Source organism: Malaya genurostris, chromosome 2 (genome assembly GCF_030247185.1).
Source record: "Malaya genurostris strain Urasoe2022 chromosome 2, Malgen_1.1, whole genome shotgun sequence".
In the NCBI taxonomy this organism is placed as follows: domain Eukaryota; kingdom Metazoa; phylum Arthropoda; class Insecta; order Diptera; family Culicidae; genus Malaya; species Malaya genurostris.
Genome location: NC_080571.1, coordinates 312,826,587 through 312,853,132, shown reverse-complemented (window position 1 = coordinate 312,853,132; position 26,546 = coordinate 312,826,587). Strand labels below are relative to the sequence as shown.

At 38.5% G+C, this 26,546-nt stretch overlaps 2 protein-coding genes across 7 annotated transcripts in view; both read left to right on the top strand.

Moving 5' to 3' along the window:
* The window catches only part of LOC131431138 (LIM domain transcription factor LMO4), a 726,034-nt gene extending 717,301 nt beyond the window's left edge, over positions 1–8,733 (top strand). For all 6 annotated transcript variants that reach the window (XM_058596655.1, XM_058596660.1, XM_058596656.1 and 3 more), the window contains one exon: positions 8,368–8,733. In XM_058596655.1, the coding sequence (XP_058452638.1) occupies positions 8,368–8,728 (361 nt within the window). In that variant the 3' untranslated portion in view covers positions 8,729–8,733. The remainder of the gene's footprint in view (positions 1–8,367) is intronic.
* On the top strand, positions 8,730–10,159 carry LOC131429307 (putative uncharacterized protein DDB_G0286901). The gene is made up of 2 exons (XM_058593370.1): positions 8,730–8,758; positions 8,803–10,159. The coding sequence occupies exons 1-2, from the start codon at positions 8,730–8,732 to the stop codon at positions 10,157–10,159; spliced, it is 1,386 nt and encodes a 461-aa protein (XP_058449353.1).
* The last annotated feature ends 16,387 nt before the right edge of the window (positions 10,160–26,546 follow it).

Genomic DNA, 26,546 nt, shown 5'->3' with positions numbered 1-26,546 from the left:
CGTCTTGCTCGCAGCCAGTTATTGTAGCCTGGAGCGAACGACTATCGCACTCCTTTAATTAACTTATCTAATTAATTAATTAATTAACAAATTAATTATCATCCAGCGGAAACATGACATACACACGGCCAAGCTAGAGAGACAGTACGAGCGAGATAGAAGGAGAGAGAGAGAGAGAGACACTCGTTTGGAGTGTGCCTTTCCTTCCCGATCGGATATTCGATAGTGTACAGCTTGCCGCTCGGAGCGCAGGTACACGGGGGTGTGAGCCTTATCGATAGCTATGGGTATCCTGTGCACAGTTTCTTGCCACTTCCCTATTATCGTCAACCACCCATCAATGTTCTGCTAGTACCACGCTCGGTGAAGAGATCTCATCCTTCGCAGGCATCGGCGCTTCATCAAATTGTACTGCACCGTAGGAAGGACCGGAAAGGACGTCCTTTTCATCGTAATCGACGTTGATGAGTTGCGGATCACCACCCGCACCCCATCCTCCCTCATCCAAAACTATTGTACGGACCAGGCCATCAGGAAATTCACCTGCGTTCCCCCAACATTGACGTAATTAATGTTAACAGCTGCCAAACAGTTTCGCATGATTCGACGAATGGGTTAGGTGCTTAGAGTAGGTGGCTCATGTGTGTGTTTGCGAATATGTGTGAATAATGGAGCATCCACGATGCTAAATGGACGAAAATGGATCGTCCCATTCTAGCAGTGGAATGGGTGGGGGGAGGTTGTTTGAGGGTTGCGAATGCCACCGAACCGTTCGCTCCGTTGCTGGCTGTTTATTTAAACTTGAAACTATAGAATGCTGCTAATGAGGGTGAAACCGACGAAGACACAAAGCTCTCCTTCCGACCGTTGGGATCGGGGTGTTTTCTTCTAGGACACTGTCAACCCCCAGCTTATACGGAAGGGAATTAAATTTAACTTTCACACTTTGGTCGGTTTGAGGGTCTCTGTGGGGGGGGGGAGGGGTAAGGAAGGTAAGTGGCCCGTCTGTTTGTATAGGAGCATGCATAATTAGAGGCAAACAATGACTCAATTATAGCTTTTGCTACTGCTGGAAGAAAGACGACACAGACGACCGAGTGAAAAAGGATTTTCTTGGGGGTGTTCTCTGCACGTAGGGGCAATTATTTGCGAAAAAAATTAACTTCGATAAGCTTGCTGTTTTGCTCTCGGATAACGGTGCGCGCGGTCTGCCCGCTTGGTCGGCCTCCATGAGCTCATTTGGCTAATTAATACGGAACGGAACTATCGGCTTGCCGGTGGCATTGAGTAAGTTTTGCCATTATCGTAAAAGATTACGATTTCCAGGCTGCTGGGATTGGTATCCGCGCGTGGATGTGTGTGTGTATGTGCTGAGGATTTTCTGGGTACCGGGTGCGAGATCATTGTTCATTGCAAATGGAGCGTAATGGTGCAGTTGCCGGTTGAGGAAAAAGTTTACCAGGATTTGTCTAATTTGGACTAAAATCAATTGGCCCGGACTGCTGGTGCAGAACCATTAGAACATGCTTGCTGAAAGCTCTAAACCACCCAATTAAGCGAAATTTTCCTTCATATGCTATGGAAGTTCTTACGATTTCGACTACAGGCTTTCTGCAGTCAGTTAACGAAAACTATGCACGCCACGATAGCATCATTTAACTGGCTTCGTTAAAAACTGTATGGGGCTTTTAATGTGGAACACATCTTAATTTTCTATATAAGGGTGCAAATCAAAAACTCAAGGAAAAATACACGTAGAAATGTGGTCAGGTTTCAAACACTTACGGTTCGGTCTATTTTGTATCATTTGTTAACATTATTTCATTATTTAATTGGAAATATTTCTAAGATTCGATTTGAATGTATCAAGCTACATATTTTCAATTATATATGATTAGAATTTTGATTGGTAGCGAGTAGTGTCTTATTTTGTCTGCTGAAAATCTCCGGCATATCGGATTTCCCTGCCGTAGACGACGGTTTTGAAGGAGTAAGCGATATATCAAAGGGAAAGCATCGCTCTGATTAGTCAATCGATGCAAAAGCGAAGCACGTGAATTCATAAATAGAAGCGAAATTATAGCTAACGTTTCAGTCCTACGCGTAGCATCCTAGAGGTAGGTTGTTGCTAGACAGTAAGACAAAAAATGCCATAAAACTATTTGAAGCTTTAATTGGTATGCTCTGATCTTGTGTCATACAAGCTCGGATGAAATTCCATGCAATGTCATTTCGCCTGAGAAATTGACAACTACCCGAGTAAATTTTGAGTGCTTAAGATTTATTTCTAATTTATATAACATGAATTCGATTGATAATCAGAAAAAGTTTATCGCTTTTACCGAAATCGCAGAATGCTAGAGAAACTTAATGCTATAAAAATAAATGCTTGCATACAAAACATGAACACAAGCTTGGCGAAGAGAAGCTTAAATACCCAAATCGTATCGCAAGTATGTACAAAGGTATAATTGCATACATTTGGGATATTGGTGTAATTTCGTCGGCTATAAAACAAACAATGTTCGGTGTCTGTTCCTAATCAAGATCAATCTAGACAGACTCTCGTGCAATTGCGGATTCAAAAGTGTGACGATTGATTGAACTGTTTGATTGTAGATCATTAGAAATTTTGGTTGCCTTGTTCCACATCAATGGCTCGAACAACCCCATGGGGCTGATCCTTGTAGTTTTTTAAGACAATCTTGGTGGAGGGCACACTGATTTCAAATCAAATTGAACATATCCATAACATAAAGATGAGAGTAAATATGAGAAGTTTTGTGTTTAAACTCTTGTTATCAAAATGAGAATAGTCTTTTAGAACTCTCAAAAGAACCAAAAACTACAGCTCTGCGAATGGTTCAGAAAATAAAATACAAAAACCGATTGAAAATAGGTGACATTTCGGCCTGTGGTTTGTTCTTTCTACGTGAAAAACACAATGCATTAACTAATCAAAAAAAAAACTACACCAACAACAGCAAACATTAAAATACTTGATGATCAGACATTTTACGTGTCATCTCGACTCATCAGAGCATTAGTAGTTTATATTTATTTGCTAATGCCACCTCACGGTTTAACATCAACCGCTAAGCAGACGTAAAGTTAATGCTATTTACAAAACACTTACATTTTGCACCGTTTAGTGAAGTGCCGAACGAAAACAAGTCACAGCTTTCTGGCCGTTATCAGAATCACTCGAAGACTAAAAAAAAAATGTTGATAAATTTCATGTGCGCTTAAGACAAACCGGATACCTGTGCTGCTTGATGATATTACAAAGATAAACGGAGCCACTATTCCTACTCCTAGACAAAACATTTAAACCCGACAAAAGTCTTAATTCTTTGTCCAGAGGATACAATCATAATCATTCGAAATTTTCGACTGTTGTCGCATTCAAACTCTCCGTTTTAATCTCCAAGCGATCAAATTCCCATTTTAGAAAGATACCTCAAACATTCACTTTTAGCGATACTGTTTCCCAACCAGGCACGCTTCACTCGAACCATCGTTACTTACCCCGAGAAAATTATTTCCCACCAATCGTGATCCTTATGTTTTTTTCATCCTGCTCGAACATTTTTCCGTATGGCTTGTGCTATGCGAAATTTTTGAGCATGTAAAATTATTTGAGCATCGCGTAGGGGCAAAAAAGAAGGTTGAGGGTTTTCCCGCAATATTAGCCGTATAAATTCATTTCCTAAAATTCACTTCTATTTTCTCACGTTCAGAAAAGTCATCAACTTCTTTTATGACCTAGTAGCCTTACAACTAACTTCTCAACGAATTTCTTCGACTTTTAAATTTAATAAACTTTCGCTGAGCTCAATGATTTCGGGTCTTTTCGCATAAATGCACAGAACAACAGATTTGAAGCGCTTCGGAACCCGTTGCGATAAATGACAGCTTTCTACGTAGCTCCGAGAATCGTGGAAGTAAATAAGCAATCACATTATGGATGACCGTTTATAGGACCCGCACAGGAAAGTGGATTGCAACCTTTTTGATGTAATAAAATAGTTTAGTCTGTGGCTTCGATAAACCGAAAAACTTTGCTTGAAATACCTCGAATCATCTTTTGGATATTATGTTCTTCAACTTCCGCGCTATTTTGATTTCGTCAGTTCATCAACTTGAACAATTTTTCTCACGCATCGCGAAAATACGCCCAACTCGCATGCTAAATTTGTGTAATTGTTGAATGTGACCGAATCGATGTAATACAAATGTTCGAATAACGTTTGTCAGCTGCCAGAAAGACTGGAGAATGGAAAACCAAAAGACGTTGATACTGAAAAGTTTTGATGGGCTGCTTTAAAACATAATCATTTCAGAAAATTATTTTTAGAGATATTTTTGATATAAAATGGTGAACACTAAACACGAAAACACCAGCAACATTCCAGCTACTTCGAAAAAGAAAAGCATTCCAGAGAACGGGTATAGCGTGATGGATATGTTAGTGCCTTCCACGCATCTTAATCATCTCGGTTCTAATTCTAATTCCCCGAGAAAGATTGACCTTGAGGTTGAAACATCTACCATTGTAACAAAAAATGCACTCCAATTACATTGAATTAAACGTTGAACTATCAAATCATACATTATTTTGAACTAATGGAATATTTGAATTCTGAAATCTTTATATTTCCAAAATCTCAAATTCTAAAACAAAATATTCTCAATTTCAATCATTAGAACTAACCTGTCGCTGAGTTTAGAAGTCCAAAAATCTGGATCGTTTCACTGAATTAAAGAAAATAATTTAATGCTAATATTAGCGAACAGTAACTTTAAATAACTTTAAATCTGGCATTTGTTTGTAACCAATCAATGTTTGTCAGAGACGTGACAACTAAGCGGAATTAGGTCATGAACAACTGACACCAAACCAACAACGTGAAAATCACGATGAGCTCCTAAAACTGTAAACTATATATTTATATATTTGGAAGAACGAAAATTAACTGATAAAGACGGTACGACCACTTTTGTTGTAATTTATTGAAAGATAGATTTTGCTTTAAAAAATATTTTTTCAAACGTTTATTTATACCCAGTTTTAACCTAATCATGGTCCTTCACCGGGTCCATAAAATATTTATTTTTCATTAAAGGTCGACGTTTCGAAGGAATTATCATTCTTCTTCAGGGCAACTAAAAATTGTTCATACATAAATTAGTTACAATTGCATACAAATTGTTTACTTACAACGACGATAAAATTGTTCGTCAAGTAGATTGTAACATTTCGAATAGTCGAAAACGGGGACGGATATTCTACACTAAAAGCACAAATAAATGAAATAAATAAATGACTAGGATATGGATCGATGACCGTGGGAAGTGACTTGAACTAATCTGAGCTAGATTAAACAGGTGTTATTCGAATCGAATTAAAAAAAATCGTCTTCGACTCCTTAGTGCAATGTGTTTCAATTGGAACTACTAGTGCACGATAGGTTTGTATACATTGACTTTAATTTGTTAATTTAATTTTTAAGTGGACCGAGGCGCCGATCCGAATTTTTTTTTCTGGTCACTAGAGATGGACTTATTTTTTCTGGTCACTGGAGTAAGATAAAATTTGGAATCCATTTTCTGTCAACTGTTCGAGTTCTATTTGATTCCTGTAAAAACTGTGCAATGTTTGAGCTCGATTGGCGAAGCTACATTTTCGTACCTGCGGTTCGAATTTTGTATGCTATTCAATACAAAAAAAAATTGACATCTACGAAACAATTTTTGTAGAGGGCGCTAAGAAGTAGCTTAACCATTCAACTATTATATTATTTTCTAAGCAAATTTAACGAGGAAACAAACCATTGAAGACTACAAATCGGTAGGACGTTTGCAAAAAAGTTTCAATGGTAACCGACTTGTAGTCCGAGCTATCTCTCATAATTCAATATGTCTAGCATAACTGCTACCAAAGAAGCAAAGTCTTGGTATTAATTTTGTGGAACTTGATCTTCTGTTTCAACACAACGATCGAGTGTTTATTTATGAATAACTCATTTTAACCAAGAAATCTAAACACTTTTAATATCAGTAGCAGTTCAATTTAAACCGCTAAGCAGACGCAAGGTTTACATTAATTATGTAACACTTTTAGGATATTGCATCGAGGTTTATTTTTTCTTTGAATTTTCCTATTGTAAAACATTTCAGGCATATTTTGTCAAATTTTCAATCTTATTGGATGTTATGGGCCTTTATCTTTTCTTATCTCATACTGCGAGCGGAGCCCGAGAGTTCTGCTTAAATTGACATGAAAATTTGACATAACATGTTTCAAATGTTTTATCATAACAAAATGACAAGAAAAAATACGTTTTTTCGAAAGTATTCAAACCTACGCTTTCCCTAGACAAACAAATTGTTTCCTTCGATTGAACTTAAACGCATTTTTATCGAAAGCACATTTTAAAAATCCGTGTCCATCGTCATTTAAAATCTACTCCACGAATTATTTCGAAATTTTGCACACACCTTCTACGTATAAAGAAACGAACTCCAACGTTTTTCTTTTCGTTTTTTGTTACTTTGTTGAGGTTTTACAGTTACAAAATGGCGAGTTTTTCATCGAAAATCACAGTTTTGACTCTAAACAACAACCAAAAATTCAAAAATATATTAAATAAAAATTTTGGGATCTGGAAAAACATCTTCTATAACTATGTTGCTTTGATTTTTTGGTTTCTAATAATTTCTAAAACACGTTCTCGAAAATACTTCTTCACCGACTTATTTTTCACTATTTTTCGTTTCCACTAAAAATTATAAAATGCTGCTCGACTGAATGATGCTTGATAAAAAATTTTGAATTTATTTTGTTGAACGATAGCTCTAAAAAAAATTACAAAAATTGTTTTTTTTTTAATTCGTTGAAACCTATTCAACATCAATATTTGTTTTTGCACCTCTCCTTCAAACAAAAAACCTTCAAATAAAAAACTTGAGAATTAGATAATAGAAATGTTTATAAGATCTGAATGTTGAAATAACAACTCTCAGAGAAATTATCTTCCTTAAATATTTTACTCTTTGTTTGATATTACAATCAGGCAAGTACCCAGAGGGACCCTGGCCCCTCCCGGAATCAGAAACAAAACAAAATGTTTGATACGAAGCAAACAGTGTCAAAACTAATACGGGGAAAAATAAATGTTAATAATAATAAGACACTTAATTGTTGAGCAAAATTCTGCAAATTAAAAAGATATCCTGCCGCTGGATCTCGCACATACTTAATTAGGAATTAAAAAGACGAGCGCAAGTTCACTTCGAGTACATGTATGGCTGCATCCGTTATTATACGTCAGATAAATAAATATACTTTTGGAGTACTAAATTGATTAAATACCGAAATCACTGTGAAAGGGCCTTACATGAGCATCGCTGCCATAGTTAAAATCAACGGTTTATTGATTCAATTACTTGCCATCTACCTTGCTCAAAGGATCGAACTGTTATCTGTTTCCACATCTAAAGTCATCTCTGAGAAATCGATGTGATTCATTTTAGAATTTTAGACCGCTACTTCCGGAACCTGATACCGAAACCTGTATAGCTAAAGTAAGTTTATAAGGCCACCAACTAATATGACATAAAAAGATGCTTTCCGTTCTCGGCCAATCGAAGTAAGGGATCTATTTCGGACCACTTCTCAAAATCCATCACAAGTCTTGTGGGTTTTTGTGCTCTAGAAATGAACATTTAGAAGGTCTTAAATTTGTGGGATTGAAATGGCATGACAGTAAACGTTAAGAAATGTAATACAATAACCTTCTCTCAGTCATAGTCACAAATTTTATTTAAATAGCTAATAATGATAGTTTCAGTGTAAAAGTTTAAGGTGTTTGTTACAAACGCCGGTAAATGACGCACCGGAAATTATCTACTTAAACAATCTTCAGTAACATTATTTTTTCATTCTGGGTCCCTCCCGAAACCAAATACTGGGTACGGGCCTTATTACAATGACAAAACTGAAGAGGACAAGAGAAAGTTCTTACAAAAAGTATTCTCTTGTCATAGAAAAAGTAATAATTTTTTCATTTTCATTTTTTATGCTGCTATTGTGCTGAACACTGCATTTATAAGCTTTTGCTATTTTGTTTTATAAAAGTATTAGTCTAATGCAATGAATAACTGCTTATTGATAATAGCTCTACATTTTGAATGACATTTAGAACAATTTTCAAATACATCAAAACTGGAAAACCTGGTTTCGATTTAGTGTTATAGTGTCAAATATAGATCTTTTTGAATTTCTGAGCATTTCAATATAATCAATTTTGTTTGCTTCTATTCCTACATGAAATCAATTAACGTTTTTCTTTTATTTATTTTCAGATTATTCGGCTCCGGAGCCTGTTCAGCCTGCCATCAGACGATACCCGCCAACGAGTTCGTGATGCGTACCACCTCGCACACCACGATAAACAATAACCTGAACAACGCCAACAACCAGAACGGGGCGGGTAACAACAACAATAACGGCCAGGGAGCGCCTCAACTGCACGTGTTCCACCTGAAATGTTTCCAGTGTTCCAAGTGCGGCTGTCGGCTGGTGCAAGGTGACCGCTACTACATGCTGGGGGGCAGTTTAGTGTGCGAACAGGACTGGCACAAGCTGGTGAAGAGTTCGAACGCCCAGGCGAACCCACCGTTGCGCAAGGGCAAGGTCGGACGACCGAGGCGATCGCGAGACTGAGATGGCCCTCGGCTGGGTCGTCCGCCCAAGGTGAAACGTCCACCGTTGGGAATCGACGAGACGCCCAGCGCTAGGACTGCTGCGACGACACCAGTTGCCCTGCTGGACGATCTGGAGCTGACCGCACAGCGGAACCTGGCTCTAGCTCGTCTGAACTCCTCGCCACTACCCCCGATCCAGACGAACCATATGAACAGTGCCGGTAACAGTTCGACTGGCAACGGACCGAACAATGTAGGACCGGCGACTGCTGCCGAACAGTCACTCTACAGTCATCTGTACGGCAAAGAGATGGGTTTGATGAGAAAGTTAAGCAATATCGACGATTATCCGAACCACGTCGCAGCAGCCGCGGCACGCAATTATCAGCAACTGTTGCAGCATCCGGATAGTGTCATACCACCGGGTGCCGCTCATCAAATGCAACAAAACTTTGCCGCCCATCCCCATGCCGCCAAATTCAATCAGTTCAATTATCCGAATCCTGGTGGTCTTCTAAAACCCTGCTATGACTACACCGGCCAACAGCAACAGCAACAGCAGCAGCAACATCACATGCAACCCCACCAGACAGCATCCGGAATTGCCACATCGGCATCCAATCAACAGATGAAAAAGGAAATATTTAATCTAAGTGGCAGCAATGGAGCTGATTTATACACACCTCAGCAGCACCCACCGGCCACATCATCACCGACAGCAACGGCCAACGGGTCGACCAACACCACCACCGCCGCCTCATCAATGGCCAACGGGGGTGGCGGTTCGTTGTCATTCATGAATCTTCATCAGCCATCATCCGCAGCTGCTGCAGCCGCCGCCGCCGCAGCCGCAGCTGCCATGTATGTCAATCATTTCAACAGCGGTGGCCCTAATGGCGCAGGTGCTTCCGGCAATCTATCCGCAATGGACAACGGGGACAATCTAGCTGATTTTAATCCGATGCGTAACTCAAACAATGCCATCAACAATAACGGTCCGCCCAACTCCTCCACCAATACCGGCAGTAATAACAATCTGATCAAATCCGCCGAATCGGTCCTAATGGCAAGAAGCTCAATTATGAATAATTTAAACAATAATCTTAATAAAATCGAACCAAATACCGATACCACACTTAACGATAATAACAATAATCCACATAATCATCACCATCAGCAGCAGCAGCAACAACAACAACAAGGCCACAATCATCTCTCTGCTCACCATCAGCAGCACCAGCAGGGCGGTCACGGTGGTCACCATTCATCGTTTCATCACCAGATGAACACGCTCGGCGGCGGTATGGGAGGAACCGGATCCGGTTCTGGCAATAATGACGATGATAACGATAAATTATCGTCACCATTAACGGGCACCTCCACGCTTACCAATCCCGATTTGAACGACCCGGAGAACGATAGCAATGATGATGGGTACACCGTTCTGTAGGCAAACAAAAGAAAAACAAAACAAAACAATGGCACCGACCAAGGACTGAAATGACCCGTCGTGGAAAACCGAATACATCCATAGTTGAATTTACACCGGGAGGGGATATTTTACAACTCCATTACAATTTTGATTTGATGGAGCCGCACGATTGTTCAGTTATCGAGGTATGGAACCAAAAATTGTACCGGAACTTTGAACATTATCTTGAAACGTGCTGGACGATATGAGGTTTCCCGTGTTTGTTCATTTCAAGCACTTTTTCCGATACGATGGTGATGGTTTTTTTTTCTCAGCAAATCCTGTTTGTTTTGATATTCAAAACATCCTAAACGCAAAACGAAAAGTTTACACTAGCGTGAAAATCGACATCTTTTTTATTCGCTCTAACCTAAACCCAAACTTCTTTAATTTTGTTGAACATAAAACGGACAAATCGAAATTATTCATAGAAAAACATGTACGAAAAGCTGCTGTTGAAATTGGTTAATCAAAGCAAACGAAGTTTTAGGCAACCGAAACCAGTCTCGTAAAATAATGCAACATAACCAACGTGCCATTTTAATCTTCATGCACTACTAAAAAGCATGACCATCATCAGTTATCAATCTCCAGAAAAATGGATTATCACTCTAAACAAAGTTGTAAATATGTATACCCAAGTTAACTTCGAAAGTTACGAACCGATTGTTGTATCCAGCAAATCTTTTCATTTGTTCTTGGCTAAAACTCGGTACCCATCTATAACTGCTAAAACCAGTATGTTGTACAATATTTCAAGCAAAAGAACTCTTCTCAAATAAAACTTAGTGAAATTGTTTCATAAACAAGAATACTTACAGCGAAAAGAAGGACAGACAAGACAACAAGATACAGAGGATTAGTGATAAGTTTAAGTGTAAAAAGAACTCAATCTACTAAATAGTCTTAGCGATTAAGCAAGAATTGAATTGAAAAATAATTGAAAAAAAAAACAATGAACCGCTGTGTTGATTACAGTCACTTCACACGAATAGATATAGCTGAAAAGTAATGAAAATACAACTACCAAATCGTCGCTGCATTGTAATCATTTTTGTTTGTTGATTAATTTATATTGAACATGTAAAATACGCTATAGTAAAGGAAAATTCTTGAACCGGCTCCCTTTATATGTTTTCTGCCAGGAGTCCGTCTCTGTTTATAGCTTGTAAGCGCAGTCAGTAGTCGTCAAAAAGTTGGAAATGATTTGTTCGACCTGTAGAAATACATGACACTTGATTCACTCAGAGCCCTCCGAGCTTGGCAACGAGTGACGACGAGATACGATTGGCTCATCTTGAGAAAGAAAAAAAACCGAACGAACAAATATTTAAAAACAAAAAAAAAACACACTCACACATAGCTGTTAAATGACAAAACAATGCTACTCGTTAAGTAAAAATATAAGCAGAATATTCGAATAGATGTGAACACCCGGCGTATGGTCAACCGAGCCGTGATTTTCTTGTAAATTATTTGGAACAAACAGTGGAAACTCGAACTGCATTCATGCACTGCATCCACCGCTCGACTCTGTAATTATGAACTGGTAAACTATTAAATCTATTGAAATGACTTATTACAATTATTGACTAATGAGTAAACAATTATTGATAACAGTAAAATCACTATGGCGAACCAATTTGCGAGCTGGCAAAATGTGGTGGAAAATAAAGGAAAATATCTTGATGAAAAAAAAAACCGCGGTGCTTAGGTTCATGCAAATAGAAACTGAAAGAAATGCCCTGTTGAATGAGAACGCCGAGTCCGAATTCCCCGGCTTCAAATTGTGAATCCGCTATCCTTTAAATGCACTGTTCAGATATTTTCGATAGTTTTGATTCTTCAGATCATTTCCCTCTTGAAGGATCCGATTTCTGCTATTAGATCAAAACATCTTCTCAGCTTAATTCATGTACGTTTGTTAATTTCGAGTATTTTTCGCTGTGTTCAAAATTTGCGTAAAAAGCTCCAATCAACCAGCTCCGCGGACTGAGAAGTGCTTCCAAACATACCGGATGATTGGCATTGTGCTTAACCAAATCGGTACTGTTTCTAAACCAAGCACGCTTTATTCGAACCCACGCACAAGAGGTTGTTCCATCCGAGGAAATCAATTTTGACCAACAGCGATCTTCACGCTTTTATCCATATCGGGTGCGCTGAGTGCTTATTTGGAATCTGCATAATAATATTGCAGCTAGACTTCTTCTAAACTATACCTGACATGTTTAACCTTGGCTTCAGGCAAGCTCAGAGTACGATTATTCCTAAACATCTGCACCTACACTTTGTCGTGTATTCTAGGCATCGCTACTGACTTTCTTCGTTCAGGCAATTTAACAGTTCGGCTGAAAAGTTCGTATCGTTTCTATGAGAGGGCGCCACTAGAATTAAATCCATACCATTTTCAGTTAGTACCAACCTTCAAAAGATACGTGTATAAATTTGACAGCCTAGTTTGTGAGATATTGCATTTTGAGTGTAGCTACTTTTGTTATTGTGAAAAAAATGGAAAAAAAGGAATTTCGTGTGTGAAGTGGGAATTTCGGAGTGAAGTGATGGAGCCATGTTTCGTCCATTGTTGTGTCCATTGTCCATTGTTTGTTGTGTCCATTGTCCATATATCGACGAAAAAAATCGGTTTTATTTCGATATAACAGCTCCAAACATTGCTCAGAATCATCAATTCGTTGTTGTTTTTGATCGATTGTGAGCTCACAGGGCACCCATTTTGCACAAAGCTTTCTCATATCCAAATATTCGTGAATAATATGTCCAACACGTTCCTTTGATATCTTTAGGGTGTCAGCTATCTCGATCAACTTCACTTTACGGTCATTGAAAATCATTTTGTGGATTTTTTTCACGTTTTCATCGGTAACAGCCTCTTTTGGACGTCCACTGCGTTCATCGTCTTCGGTGCTCATATGACCAGTACGAAATTTTGCAAACCACTAACGAATTGTTGCTTCGCCCGGTGCAGAGTCTGGATAACACTCATCAAGCCATTTTTTGGTATCGGCGGCACTTTTTTCCATCAAAAAGTAGTGTTTCATCAACACACGAAATTCCTTTTTTTTTCATTTTTTTTCACAATAACAAAAGTAGCTACACTCAAAATGCAATATCTCACTAATATTCAGACAGCTGTCAAATTTATACACGTATCTTTTGAAGGTTGGTACTAACTGAAAATGGTATGGATTTAATTCTAGTGGCGCCCTCTCATAGAAACGATACGAACTTTTCAGCCGATCTGTTATCAAAATTTTTTGTCTGTTGGATTCATCCACTTTTCAATGATATTTTTCGATATTTCAATAATTTTAACTGCCGCACAATGCTAAAATTTCGGTTCTTTTATTTAGCTGTTTCGGTATCGAATGCTATAAATGCACATAATCACTTTTAATTTCTACGTTTCGCCTTCGACATATCATTTTGGTTCTTTTGCCTGGCAGCACAGCCTCAAACCATTTCGTCAACTTAGGCAAACATTTCGATAAACCACTGCTCACTTCAAAGTTTCGAACAAGATATTATGTTTAGTTCTGCTATCAAAAACCAATTGAACCAACTGTTTTGCGTGCAAGCTACTATGATAGCATATGAGCAAATATAAATAATATATAAGAGCAATAGTAGACAGCTCATGAACCCTAAAATTTGTGCTGATTCAAGGAGTTAGAAGAAAAAAATGAAAACGGAAACAAATACAATGACGAAGTACGGTTAAAATTCTTCAAGTTAGAAAGTTAGACCGATCGTCACGTGGTTGTAAAGGATGTGATTCCGGTCACTTTCTTAGAACTGTCAAACACACGAAAACCCGCACAAAATCAATTTAATCTCTATTGGACTTTCTCCAACATATAGCCAAGTGAAAATCGTGTCCAGTTTTACTTCAAATTTTCAAATTGGTGTCAACTGAGCTAGCATGCAGAATAATCATGCCGCCAAGTCTGTGGAAAATGGAAACGTTACGCACTTCGTAACTTTATATTGCTTGATTTAAGCTTCCCAAAAAGTATATGTATGTGCCTGTTGGTCTGCGACCCAGCTTCCTATTAGTAGTTAAAGTTAGTGTATATAAAAGTTTAAATGTTAAATAACTTTTGAGGGAAAAGGCCAAACCGTGCACAGTCTTCAACAAAAATGTGTAATTTTACGTTTTTAGTAATTGTCTCGAACATAGTAGACACTGAAAATAATTGCGAAAAATGTTATGTACAAAAATTGATTTCAAGTGGTTTCAAACGAAAATGTTTCATATTCTCGAAACTTTTTGCGTTAGACCTATAGCTTCTTCGGCAAAGGTTTTTCTCGTCAGAAGTTCTAAAACTTTGTAGAAGATCTCTTAAGGGAAAAAAATTATCGAAATGAAATTTTATCGTAGTAGGCTTGCACATTTTTTATTGTGATTAAATTACGAGGTATATTTTTGTAAATAAGTACGTCAAAGGCACTATATATATCGGATCGACGGTTTAACAGCTAGAGAATTAAGGTCATGTTTTTGTCGATTCAAACCACTGTGCAACGGACAATAGCGCTTTTATACAGTACGGATCATTGAAGTCTTGACTAATTTTCGCTATGAAGCCAAGTCGTCGTGTTGCTTTGGAAATCAAAGTTGATCGGTGTTGGTTAAAGGTAAGCTAAGGAATATTATGGGGTTGGTTCTATGAAGAAATGTTATAACTTGACATTTCACGATACTAATAATTCAAAAGTTTCTTCTACACAAGCCAACCCAAATATTTAAAAGTTCTTTTTTGGATCTCGTTGTCACCCTTTTTCTAGGGAGGAGCTTCCATTTCCCTCCTGCGAGGATTGAGGAGCACTTTGTTCGTGGCTCGTCTCGTCATCCACTGCCGCATCGGTGGTATTGTTGTTGATTTCCGTATTGAGTTCGTTACTGTAGATGCGCCTTGTTGTACATTGGTTGTAGTTGCTGGTTGGTTGGAGGATGAGTTGTTATCTTCACCTGGTGTACTTTGTTCTATAGGGGATACGTTGGATGGTTTCGTTGAAAGGGATGCTTCACTGTTGTTGGTGACTGTCACAGGTGTACTGGGGTTGCTTGGGGTTGATGTGAAGGAAGCACCGTTGTCCTTTGGTGTGGTTGTCTCCTTGTCCAGTTTATCACATGGCTTACCGTAATGAACAGCTTTTTGGCAATATTGACATGTGGACATCTGATTGTCATAGGTAACAAGTGATTTGCACGAGATTCTTGTATCCTGACCGAAAGTCACATAAGAAGGTATAGGCCTCTTCAAGCGTATGCGTAACAAACGTACGCCATTTAGAATACCGGGGAACAAGTTCTTCCATTTTTCTTTTTCAATAGAGAGAATCTCTCCGTATGGACACATAGTTTTGCGAATATAAGGATCAATGACGCTTGAGGGAAGATCACGTACACGCACTTCTATAGCCCCATCTTCCAAATATACTGGGATGTTGTACTTAATGTTTTCGTGCTCCACATAGTGCACATTGTTATTGTCTTTTGCGAACTGAATTGCATCCACCTCTGATGTAAACTGGATGTAAACAACATTATTTCTCTTATTGCATTGGAGTAAATGCACACGTTTACTGTCAAGATGCATTTGCTCCTTAAGCAAACCTTCAAGTTCTCGTATCGAAGGTCGAATTTTGCACTGCTTGAAGTCAAAAATAATTGTATTGTTTCGTACCGACGGTAGCATTTGTTCATTTGGTTCACGCATTTCGATTTCGTTCTATTATTCACTACACAACACTGTACTTGGTTTCTTCCGTTCCAAACGTAGGCGGTTTAGTTTTATCGACTGACTTGGATGAGATGTGAAAGCGAACTGTCGTGTTGCTTTGGAAATCAAAGTTGATCGGTGTTGGTTAAAGGTAAGCTTAGAATCCAGCAAAACAATGAGGTAATTGATAATATCGACTCTGCCAAGCATTTGTCCATCGAATTGATAGTCAAATATTATGGGGTTGGTTTTGCGATGAAATGTTATGCCTACGAAAATATTGAAAAGTTCCTGGAGACGAGCACAATCTTCAATAGACCGGATTGCCAGATACAGCTTTAGGTCATCAGCGTAAACCAGTCTGCATCCAACGCCAAGTAGTAAAGTAGCGTCGTTAAAGAACAGCACAAACAGTAATGGACCTAGGTTACTACCCTTAAGAACACTAGATTTATCCAAGAAAACCTAGCTGCACACGTAGCACTCTGTTGTATGAATAAGAGCTCAGCCATTTAACGAACATTCTCGAAGCCTAGTTGGAACAATTATAAGTATTTCATGATCTATTCGATCAAACGCTGCTTTCAGATCAGTATAAATTGCATCAATTTGAGATTTTTCTTCCATCCGAGTGATACAGGTTGATAAGAAATCCAACAGGTTCATGTCCGCCGATCTCCCAGGCATAAAACCATGCTGATCAGTAGAGATGTACGTTTTAGTTTAAGAAGGTAAGACAGTGCTACCACTACCAACTCAAAAAACTTCGACACTGCTGTCAAACTGGTTATCAGAGCTAAAAAAAGTAATTTTCATTGTTTCATTTTTCCAAAATTGTGTTCTTTCTTTCATTTGCCCTTTCAGTCATTTGCGGTATTTAGTGGAAATCCCAAAGTATGCAGTGACGGTATTCAACCGAAGCTATGAGAATCGAAAATGACAGAAAAAGGTTTCACAATGACTTTTACCTGTTAGCGCTCGAATTTGTAGTAGTTTTGGTTTCCAAAGAGGTTCTGGGATGTAATTACTTTTATTTATCACATTTTAGACACTCTTTATAGCCAAGCGTCGCAGATTTTCAATACATCAATGAAAGAATGAGAATTGAAATTCTGCTGATGATCTCTGCAGACGTTAGTTTGGTTTCGTCTTGTCATAGAGGAAAGAGTGATGTTGGCAATTATACTCTCTCATTTTTTCGATGAGAAACGAAAATTCTTCGCGTCTCTTCGTTTGTTCTGGTGTCGGTCATTTACGAATGAGACAGTAAAACATTGAAAATGAGACTGTTGGAATGGTTTCTTTCATTGAAAATGCATGACAATTTTAAGATATGCAGATTATACTACGGTAACTTCGTACATTTAGACGATCGCCACTTTTGAATACCCCCGGTTTTAACCTTATTATGGTCATTCACCGGGAACGACTTATTGAATATCAAACACAAAGGATCGCTAAAGTGTTACAATTTCTAAAATCAACGATTATTCGAACTAACAGGTCTGAAAAAGTAAAAATATCTGCAACCGTTACCAAGTGAGATTGAAAGCTACTTCATTGGTCAAGTTCAAAGATCAAATGCCCGGCGAACGACCACAATTAGGTTGAAACCAGGGAAAAATAAAATTAGCGGTTTAGAAGAATTTATGGTTTAAGTGACGTTAGTTGTTGTTGCAGTTGTTTTTCATTGCGCCAAAATTTCTCGGAAATGCCGGAATGGATTCGTAAGGTACTAGATACCTACTTTTGAAAGCCACTATTAGATTATTTGATAAGTTTGCAAGGCTCATGGCAAGCAGTCTTTGTTCTGAAGATAATATCGTGGACCTCTAGTGTGAAACTTTTTGTTTGCGCTGGAAATATACTAATACTCTGTTTCGAAAATTACAGAGCATCAACGGAAAAGTTTTTTCCCAAGACCTCCTGCACGTCCAAGTGCATTAGATTTATCTCTTTGCTCGACTTCAATTCGACTAGATTGCACCAGGAAAGTATTTCCTGATTTACATGGTAGCGATCATTTACCAATCATCATCTCAATTAGCAGTAACAAAGGCATTGCTAATTCTGTTAATATTCCATATGATTTGACAAAAAATATTGACTGGATTAAATTCCAAAGTAATATGTCAAGTATCTTAAATTCAATGGAATAGCTCCCCCACTTGAAGTATATGACTTCCTCGTTTGTTCGATTCTGGAGGCCGCTGAACAAGCACAAACCAAACGATTTCTTGGTCCATCGTCTTACAGAAGACCTCCAAACCCTTGGTGGGACAAAGAGTGCTCAGATGCTAAACACGCGAAACAAAATGCTTTCAAGACGTTTTTAAAACGATGAGGAGGAACTCCTCCGAATTTTGAAAAAATCTTGGTTTTAGAAACCAAGTACAAGAACATACTTCGGGTCAAGAAATGCAGCTATTGGAGACATTTTGTGGAAGGTTTGTCAAGAGAAACCTCAATGAGCACTCTTTGGAATACGGCCAGACGAATGAGGAATCGTAACGTAGGAAATGAGAGTGAGGAATACTCGAACCGATGGATATTTGATTTTGCGAGGAAAGTTTGTCCAGATTCTGTTCCTAAGCAAAGCATTATTAGGGAGTCTTCTCCAAATAATGGTTCCATTGATAGTCCCTTTTCAATGATGGAATTTTCCATAGCACTCATGTCTTGTAACAATAACGCTCCTGGGTTGGACAGAATTAAATTCAACTTGGTGAAGAATCTGCCCGACCTCGCAAAAAGACGTTTGTTGGAATTGTTTAACAAGTTTCTTGAGCAAAATATTGTTCCACCTGACTGGAGGCAAGTGAAAGTTATCGCTATTCAAAAGCCGGGGAAACCAGCTTCCAATCACAACTCATATAGACCCATTGCAATGCTGGCCTGCATCAGAAAATTGTTCGAAAAAAATATTTTTTGACGTCTCGACACTTGGGTTGAGACGAAAGGTTTGTTGTCAGATACTCAATTTGGATTCCGAAGAAATAAAGGGACGAATGATTGCCTTGCATTACTTTCGTCTGACATCCAAATTGCCTTCGCTCAAAAACAACAAATGGCTTCTGTATTTTTAGACATTAAAGGCGCATTTGATTCAGTTTCCATTGATGTTCTTTCAGACAAGCTCCACCAACATGGACTTCCAGTGGTTATAAATAATTATTTGCACAACCTTTTGTCAGAGAAACGCATGCATTTTTCACATGGCGATTTGGCAACACTCAGAATTAGTTACATGGGTCTCCCGCAAGGCTCATGCCTCAGTCCGCTCCTCTATAATTTTTACGTGAATGACATTGACAGCTTTCTAGTAACCCCATGTACACTAAGACAATTGGCCGATGATGGCATGGTTTCAATTACTGGACCCAAAGCTATTGATCTGCATAAACCATTGCAAGATACCTTAGATAAATTGTCCATTTGGGCTGCTCATCTGGGTATCGAATTCTCTGCGGAGAAAACAGAGCTGGTCATCTTTTCAAGAAAGCATGATCCCACGCAACTTCAGCTTCATATGATGGGAAGAATGATCCAACAGGTTTTGACTTTCAAATACCTTGGGGTGTGGTTTGATTCCAAATGCACGTGGGGAGGACACATTAGATTTCTAATAACAAAATGCCAACAAAGAGTAAATTTTCTTCGAACAATAACAGGATCTTGGTGGGGTGCTCATCCGGAAGATCTGATAAAACTGTATCAGACAACGATACTTTCAGTGATGGAATATGGATGCGTTTGTTTTCGTTCCGCTGCAAACTCTCATATTATCAAACTGGAGCGAATTCAGTATCGTTGTTTGGGAATTGCCTTAGGCTGCATGCATTCAACACATACAACAAATCAACCCTTCAAGATATATTCCTATCCGTGACACCCTCCTAAATGTCACGGATCACGAATTGAAGAGGCTACTGGGTTTGGTATTTTCAACAATAATATTTCGGTCTCATTTAGGCTTCAAGAACCTGCATCTGATTATATAGCAGAGTTAGCAGCAGTTCATTATAGTTTGAGTATAATCGTCACATTATCTCCAAACCATTATTTTCTTTTCACAGATAGTCTGAGTGCAATTGAAGCCATTCGCTCAACCGCTGCTGGCAAAAATGAATCTTTTTTCTTGGGCAAAATAAAACAGTGCCTGAACGTCATATTGAATAATAATTATCAAATCACAAGAGTTTGGGTCCCGGCTCATTGCTCCATTCCAGGCAATGAAAGAGCCGATATTTTAGCCAAACGTGCTGCTATTGAGGGTGAAATTTATGAGAGACCGATTGCTTTCAACGAATTCTATAGCGCGTCTCGCCAAAGAACACTTGCCAGCTGGCAAGCTTCTTGGGATAAAGATGATCTGGGTCGGTGGATGCACTCAATTATTCCTAAACTATCGACAAAGGCATGGTTCAGGGGACTGGATGTGAGTAGAGATTTCATTCGTGTGATGTCCAGACTCATGTCCAATCACTACACGTTAGATGCACATCTCCTTCGAATTGGACTTTCCGAGACTAATCATTGTGCTTGTCGCGAAGGTTACCGCGATATTGATCATGTTGTTTGGACATGCGTGGAGTATCGTGATGTCAGATCTCAACTAATAAATTCCTTGCGTACCCAAGGTAGACTATCCAATGTCCCAGTTCGCGACATTCTTGCTTGTCGTGACCTTTCTTACATGAAACTTCTTTATCATTTCATAAAGACAATTGAAATTTCAGTTTATTAATTAACCCTTTTGAGGTTTAGTTCTGACTCCTGCTGCGTCCATTAGCTAATCCAATAGCAAAATTTTAATAAAAATGATGTGCTGATAAAAACTAACTCAAAATAGGTTACGAAATCAACAACAAAATGTATAAAAATTTCAGCTTATTTTATAATTTATAGCAGTTAATCAGTTGGTTCAAATAATGTTCTTAAGTAGAATTAATAATAAATAACGAAACACCTAATATGATATTTAAAAAATAAGAAGAATATGTTTTATTAAACTCAAATCGTTGTGACTATATTAGTATTATATTAGGATAAGAATTCTATGTAAAAGTGATGCTACGGCGAAGAAAAACTTATGTACATTGCATTAAGAAATAAACGTATTTATGAAAAAAAAACGGAATAGTTTTTTTTTGCTCATTTGTCTTTAAGCTTAACGGGGCCATTGAACGATAATAAAAAGGCGGTAGGGTAATGTCAGAGACGTGACTTGACGAGGTGAGTACGAATAAAACTGACATGCTTTTTCCACACATCCGAATATCGATAATCGTTCGTACTAGTTGATTGGTTGTGTGAATTTTGCATACTTACAATGCGTCACTTACATAATTGTAACGGTAAAATTATGGTAAATTTATTCATATATTGAAAAATTCAAAACAAATCGTTTTAAGCCATCTAGGATTTCTAAATTTAAGTTGGGAAATAATATGACATTGATTTCAATAATTTACTTGATTTGAAAGAATATCCTCAAAACAAATTAAGGAACAAATTCTAAATAATTGATAATCACTCGTCAATTGTGGACAAAAACAATCTTTAATTCTTTCAAAAACTCATAAGAAATGAGAAAATATTATTCACTTATATACTAATATGATATACACTTAACAGACTAAATATTTCAAGTGAACATCTTACAAACCAGTTGAAATTCCATATAAAAATTATCTTGTTTCAATATCACTCAGTTCTTTTATAAAATGATACGTAGTTGGAATCAGCTAGATGAAGTATTGTCATCATGCCAAAGGTTTTGATCTGTAACAAGCGATGAACAATTTCGCAATAGGCGAGAAAGTCAGTTATAAGTGGATTAATGTTATAAATTGAATGACTAAATTGACCGTTTAAACAACATGCACAAATGTGTTTCCCTTATACGAGGTCTGTTCAAAAAGTTCCCGGAATTTTTTAATTGCGCGCGTCTGGAGAGTCCGGTGGTCAAAATTTTTTTTTATTGTGTAGGTACATATGTCCCTAATGTATGGTGAAATTTTCAGCTGTATTCATTGTTTACATTCTGTCTTGTAGCGGCTGGTGTAGACGTGTTTTTTTGAGCTCGGCGATTTTTGTTAGTTTAAACAATGGAAGAATTGAAGAGTCAAAGAATTTGTATTAAATTTTGCGTAGTGTGCGAAATGTTACAGAGAGCCTACGGTTAGTCTGCTATGAAAAAAAACATGTGTTTACGAGTGATATAAGCGTTTCCAAGATGGCCGTGAAGACGTTGAAGACGACGAACGCTCCGGTCGACCCAGCACGTCAATAATCGATGAAAATGTGGGAAAAGTGGAAAAAATGATTATGGATGATCGCCAAATCACTATTAGAGAAGTTGCTGATGAAGTTGGCATATCAGTTGGCTCATGCCATCATATTTTTTCAAATGTTTTGGGCATGAAACGAGTGGCAGCAAAATTCGTTCCTAAACTGCTGAATTTTGATCGTGATTTTTTGGCTAAAAACAAGACTTTAATCATGCCCCAACCTCCTTATTCACCAGATATCGCTCCGTGTGATTTTTCCTGTTCCCAAAGATGAAGAGACCCATGAAAGGACTGCGTTTTTAATCGATTGAAGAGATAAAGGCAGAATCGCTGAGAGTGCTACAGAGCATTACAAAAAGTGACTATCAGGGGAGTTTCGAAGACTGGAAAAAACGCTGGCATAAGTGTATTATATCTAGGGGGGATTACTTTGAAGGGGACCATATAGATGTAGACGAATAAATAAATATTTTTTTAGAAAAATGAGAATTCCGGGTACTTTTTGAACAGACCTTGTATTAGTCAATTATAGATACTCATGGCTTATAAGCAATAGCCCACATTTCTGGTGTCTGTTTGATTAGCGAACAAAACATGCCGTAGGCTCAAGCACTCAACCACTGAAAATACCCCGCATTTCTATGTATGTGACAGTTTTGTACGGTACGCTTTGTGCGATGATTTGTTCTCGTGCGCCTTACTTTGGCACTGAATTCTACCTTTATGCTTGTTCATCCCTAACATTTAGTACAATTTCAATTTTGAGTTAGTTTTGGTTATTTCATACTACTGATAATTTTATCATAAAATGCTGACTATATTGCCGAAGTATGGAGACAAAATTATGTTGCTGCTTTAAATAAAACAAGAAATATTCGCAGTTAAGTTCTACCCATTCTTGTACGGGGTAAATTTTGAAAAGACGACCCCATAGTAAAGTAAGATTTTTTTTATCTAGAAAAGCGCCTCTCATTGCTATTTAGTGAATAAAGGGGGAGCAGTGGTTCGCTGTTCACAGTCCCGTCCATTACATCGATCTCGCTGTTGTTGGCGGGAACATCGTTATTACTTTTATTTGTACAGGCGTTGAGAGCGTTGTTAGTTGCAGATGTACCTCGTTCTAACGAGGCAATAAACTTAAGCAATCTTGAACCAACAAATTTTACATGGGAACAATAAAAGCGAAATCAGCTTTCTTCCGTCGATAGATGCTCAATGCAAATTTGATCATTTCAATCTGATGCATTATTATATGGACAAAATAAATCTCGTTCTATTCCGGTTCTATTTCACTGAACGATTGAAAATTTTTGAATTCACTGCTTCGCTTCCGCAAATCAACAAACATTCACAGCCAATTTTATAAGACATACACCCGACAGCGAACGGTACTCGGAAAAGGCGTGTCCACTAAAATTGTCTCCAACGAAAGGGTGTTTTCATACTCGCAAAAGCAAACCCTGTTCGGATGTGAGGAACAAAGGAGAAGAAAATTTATATCCATTTCTTTGGGACCTTCCTCCGAAGAAGGACGTTCTTTGAAAAATAACTGTTGAGAGTCGAATTCCGAGCGCAGTTTAAAAACCATGACAATCATTTCCTGTATCCTGACAACCAGCGGTTTGAAATATATTGTGCATTGATTTGTCTTGAAAGGGTGAAAGTCTTCACTGGTGTGGGCATGGATTCCAGTTCTTCCGAAATCAGTCAAACACCGGTTTCTTTCCCCCAAAAAAAACCATCGATCTAGTAATTGACTTAGAGATCGTGGTTTCACTCCGAGCATAAGCAATCGTGGAGGCTATTTAACTGATGAATGAAACACTCAGCCCAATTCGACACTCCACTTTAGCTAATGAACGATTGCATGACGATTTCGGGAGGGACTATCATAGATTACTAGCGAAAAACTGGTATCAGCATCAATTCATGGACTCGTTCGACCCCCCAAACAGAAACACCTCCTTCAACCGAGCTGCGTCCAACGCGGTAAAGCACACAATAGCAAGAAAATGAATCAAAATTAGAGTAACACCAACCAAACAGACACACACACACTTTGTTTCCTTGCCCCTACCGCTTAAAGCCCCAAAGTCCGCCTTGGCATAGAAAACCCGGAGCCCGAAGACGATGGGAATGAGATAGATTTTCCCATTTATTGCAGCATGTCTCAAATTGAATGGCGCCTCCGCCTTCCGTGATGCTTCATGCCAAGCCGCGGGGAAGCCCTGCCATGCTTTCGGAATCGGAAGTCCCTATGCTGACTGCTGCAGGCAACACAGGACTCTGGTGGCGCAACGGTGGAACGAGGTGCAAAAAGTATCCCGCGGAAAGAACCATCGACGACGAGTGAAAAAGAGTGATAGGAGGCCATTTAGTTGATTGCTAATTTCAAAGCTCACTGAAATTAATCACGAATATTGCTTGTTTGGCTCCGGTACCGGAATACACGGGTGCGCCTGTGTGTGATTGAGAAAGGAAAACGAACTGTTGTGGAACATAATCGTTCGTTTGATGATGGAGCTTTAAGATAATTGAACTGCTAACAATTCCGTGTTCGACTGTATGAGATTGAAATTGAAACTGCTGTCTTAAAAATTCATTTCCACAATCGGAACATGATAAATTCAAAGCGATATTTTTTTCGGAATGCAGTTTTTGCAAACTCGGTTTAAAATTGAGTACTTATCATTGATTAATATTGAAGCAGTGAAGTGAAAGCAAAAACTGAACCGCCTTCAAAATGCTCAGTTTCCGTGCAAACGACAATTAAAATTTTAATTAAATAATCTATCCACAATTGCATCTCAAAATGTCAGTAGAACTTTTCCACAAAAATTTTAATCAGATATCCTCGGGTCACCAAACTTTCGCACCAGCGTTAAATTTTCCGAAACAATTGTTCGCCGTTCTGATCCGCAAGCTCCCGTACTCCGGCCTTCTTTCACACCACCCCACCGGTTAGTACGGCCAACGTGAGACCCCAAAGTTCTTTGGGGAAAAGCTTCATTTGTTAGTACATTATACCAGGCCTCGCTGAGTAGCTACTTTGTACCAAAACTATCCTGTGTTCTGCAATGCACCGCCGTATCACATGGAAAACGAACGATCTCACCCCACCGATACTGATGGCGGCGGCAACCGCTCGGTCGCTGCAGCAGGACCAGGAATTCCAACGTACAGGACAGCAGAGCACTGAGACTGAGCGCCTGAAACAGCCTCCGGGCGAAAATTCTTGAAACATTTACAAGCGGCGTTAATTAACTTTATTAAAGGTTTTTGTATTTTATAATTCTATTTTCACAATAAGTTTAAACAATAGACCGTTGGAAAAGCGACGAATAGCTCAACGTGAGGGAACCAAAGGATGATGGTATTCGCGGTGGTGGGCTTTCGGGATTCTACTCACAAGCACAGTTACAGCAGGAGCACCAGCAACAAACAACCAATTAAAATAGAAAAAAAAACTTTTCACCATGTACAAAGCGGAACACTCATTTCCCCCGATCCGGTGCTCCCCGGTCCGACGGAATGATCCGGGGGCAGAGGGGTACTCTACTTTGCACTCATATGCACAATGCTGCAGGAGTAGAGGAAATGGTACATGACTTCATTAAAATTGCGAATAATGGTAGATTGGACGGATCAGTGATCATAGAATAAAAACAAAGAAACTCTCATAAGTATTTGATATTTTTTGTTGATTTATTAACCTTCTAGCATAAACCGTATTTTGCCACATCCGATCTCAACATTCTTGATTATGATTATGAATTACGAAAAATGGTTTTAGTGGTTCTTCTGAAATAAAACACAATCATTAGCTTCTCTTTCATCCAACTGGAACAAACAACTAACAATGGGCTCAGTTCGGTTTCACATCTCAACCAAGTCAGTCGATAAACCAAAACCGCTTACGTTTGGGACAGAAGAAATCAAGTACAGTATTGTGTAGTGAACAATAGAACGATCTCGAAATGAGTGAACCAAACGAACAAAAGCTACCGCCGCACAGTGGTCCAAAACCGGAAAAAGACGGTCAAAAGTCCGAAAAATTATCAAAAGTGAAAATAGAAAAATGTTTTCCAAACAAAATATGGAAAAGTATTGTAAAAGTACAAACCTTTACGAAGAGATTTCATTTTTAAATGTGTAAATAAATTGAGTTATCGCGAAGCAACACGTTTTTTAAGACGATATGTTGATCGTGCGATGCTCACTTAGAGATGTGCGAAACAGCTCATACCGGTGAGCAGCTCCGAACCGATCAGCTAAAGAGAATCGATTCCATGTATCAGCTAATCAGCTCATTAAGATTGAACTGAAGGT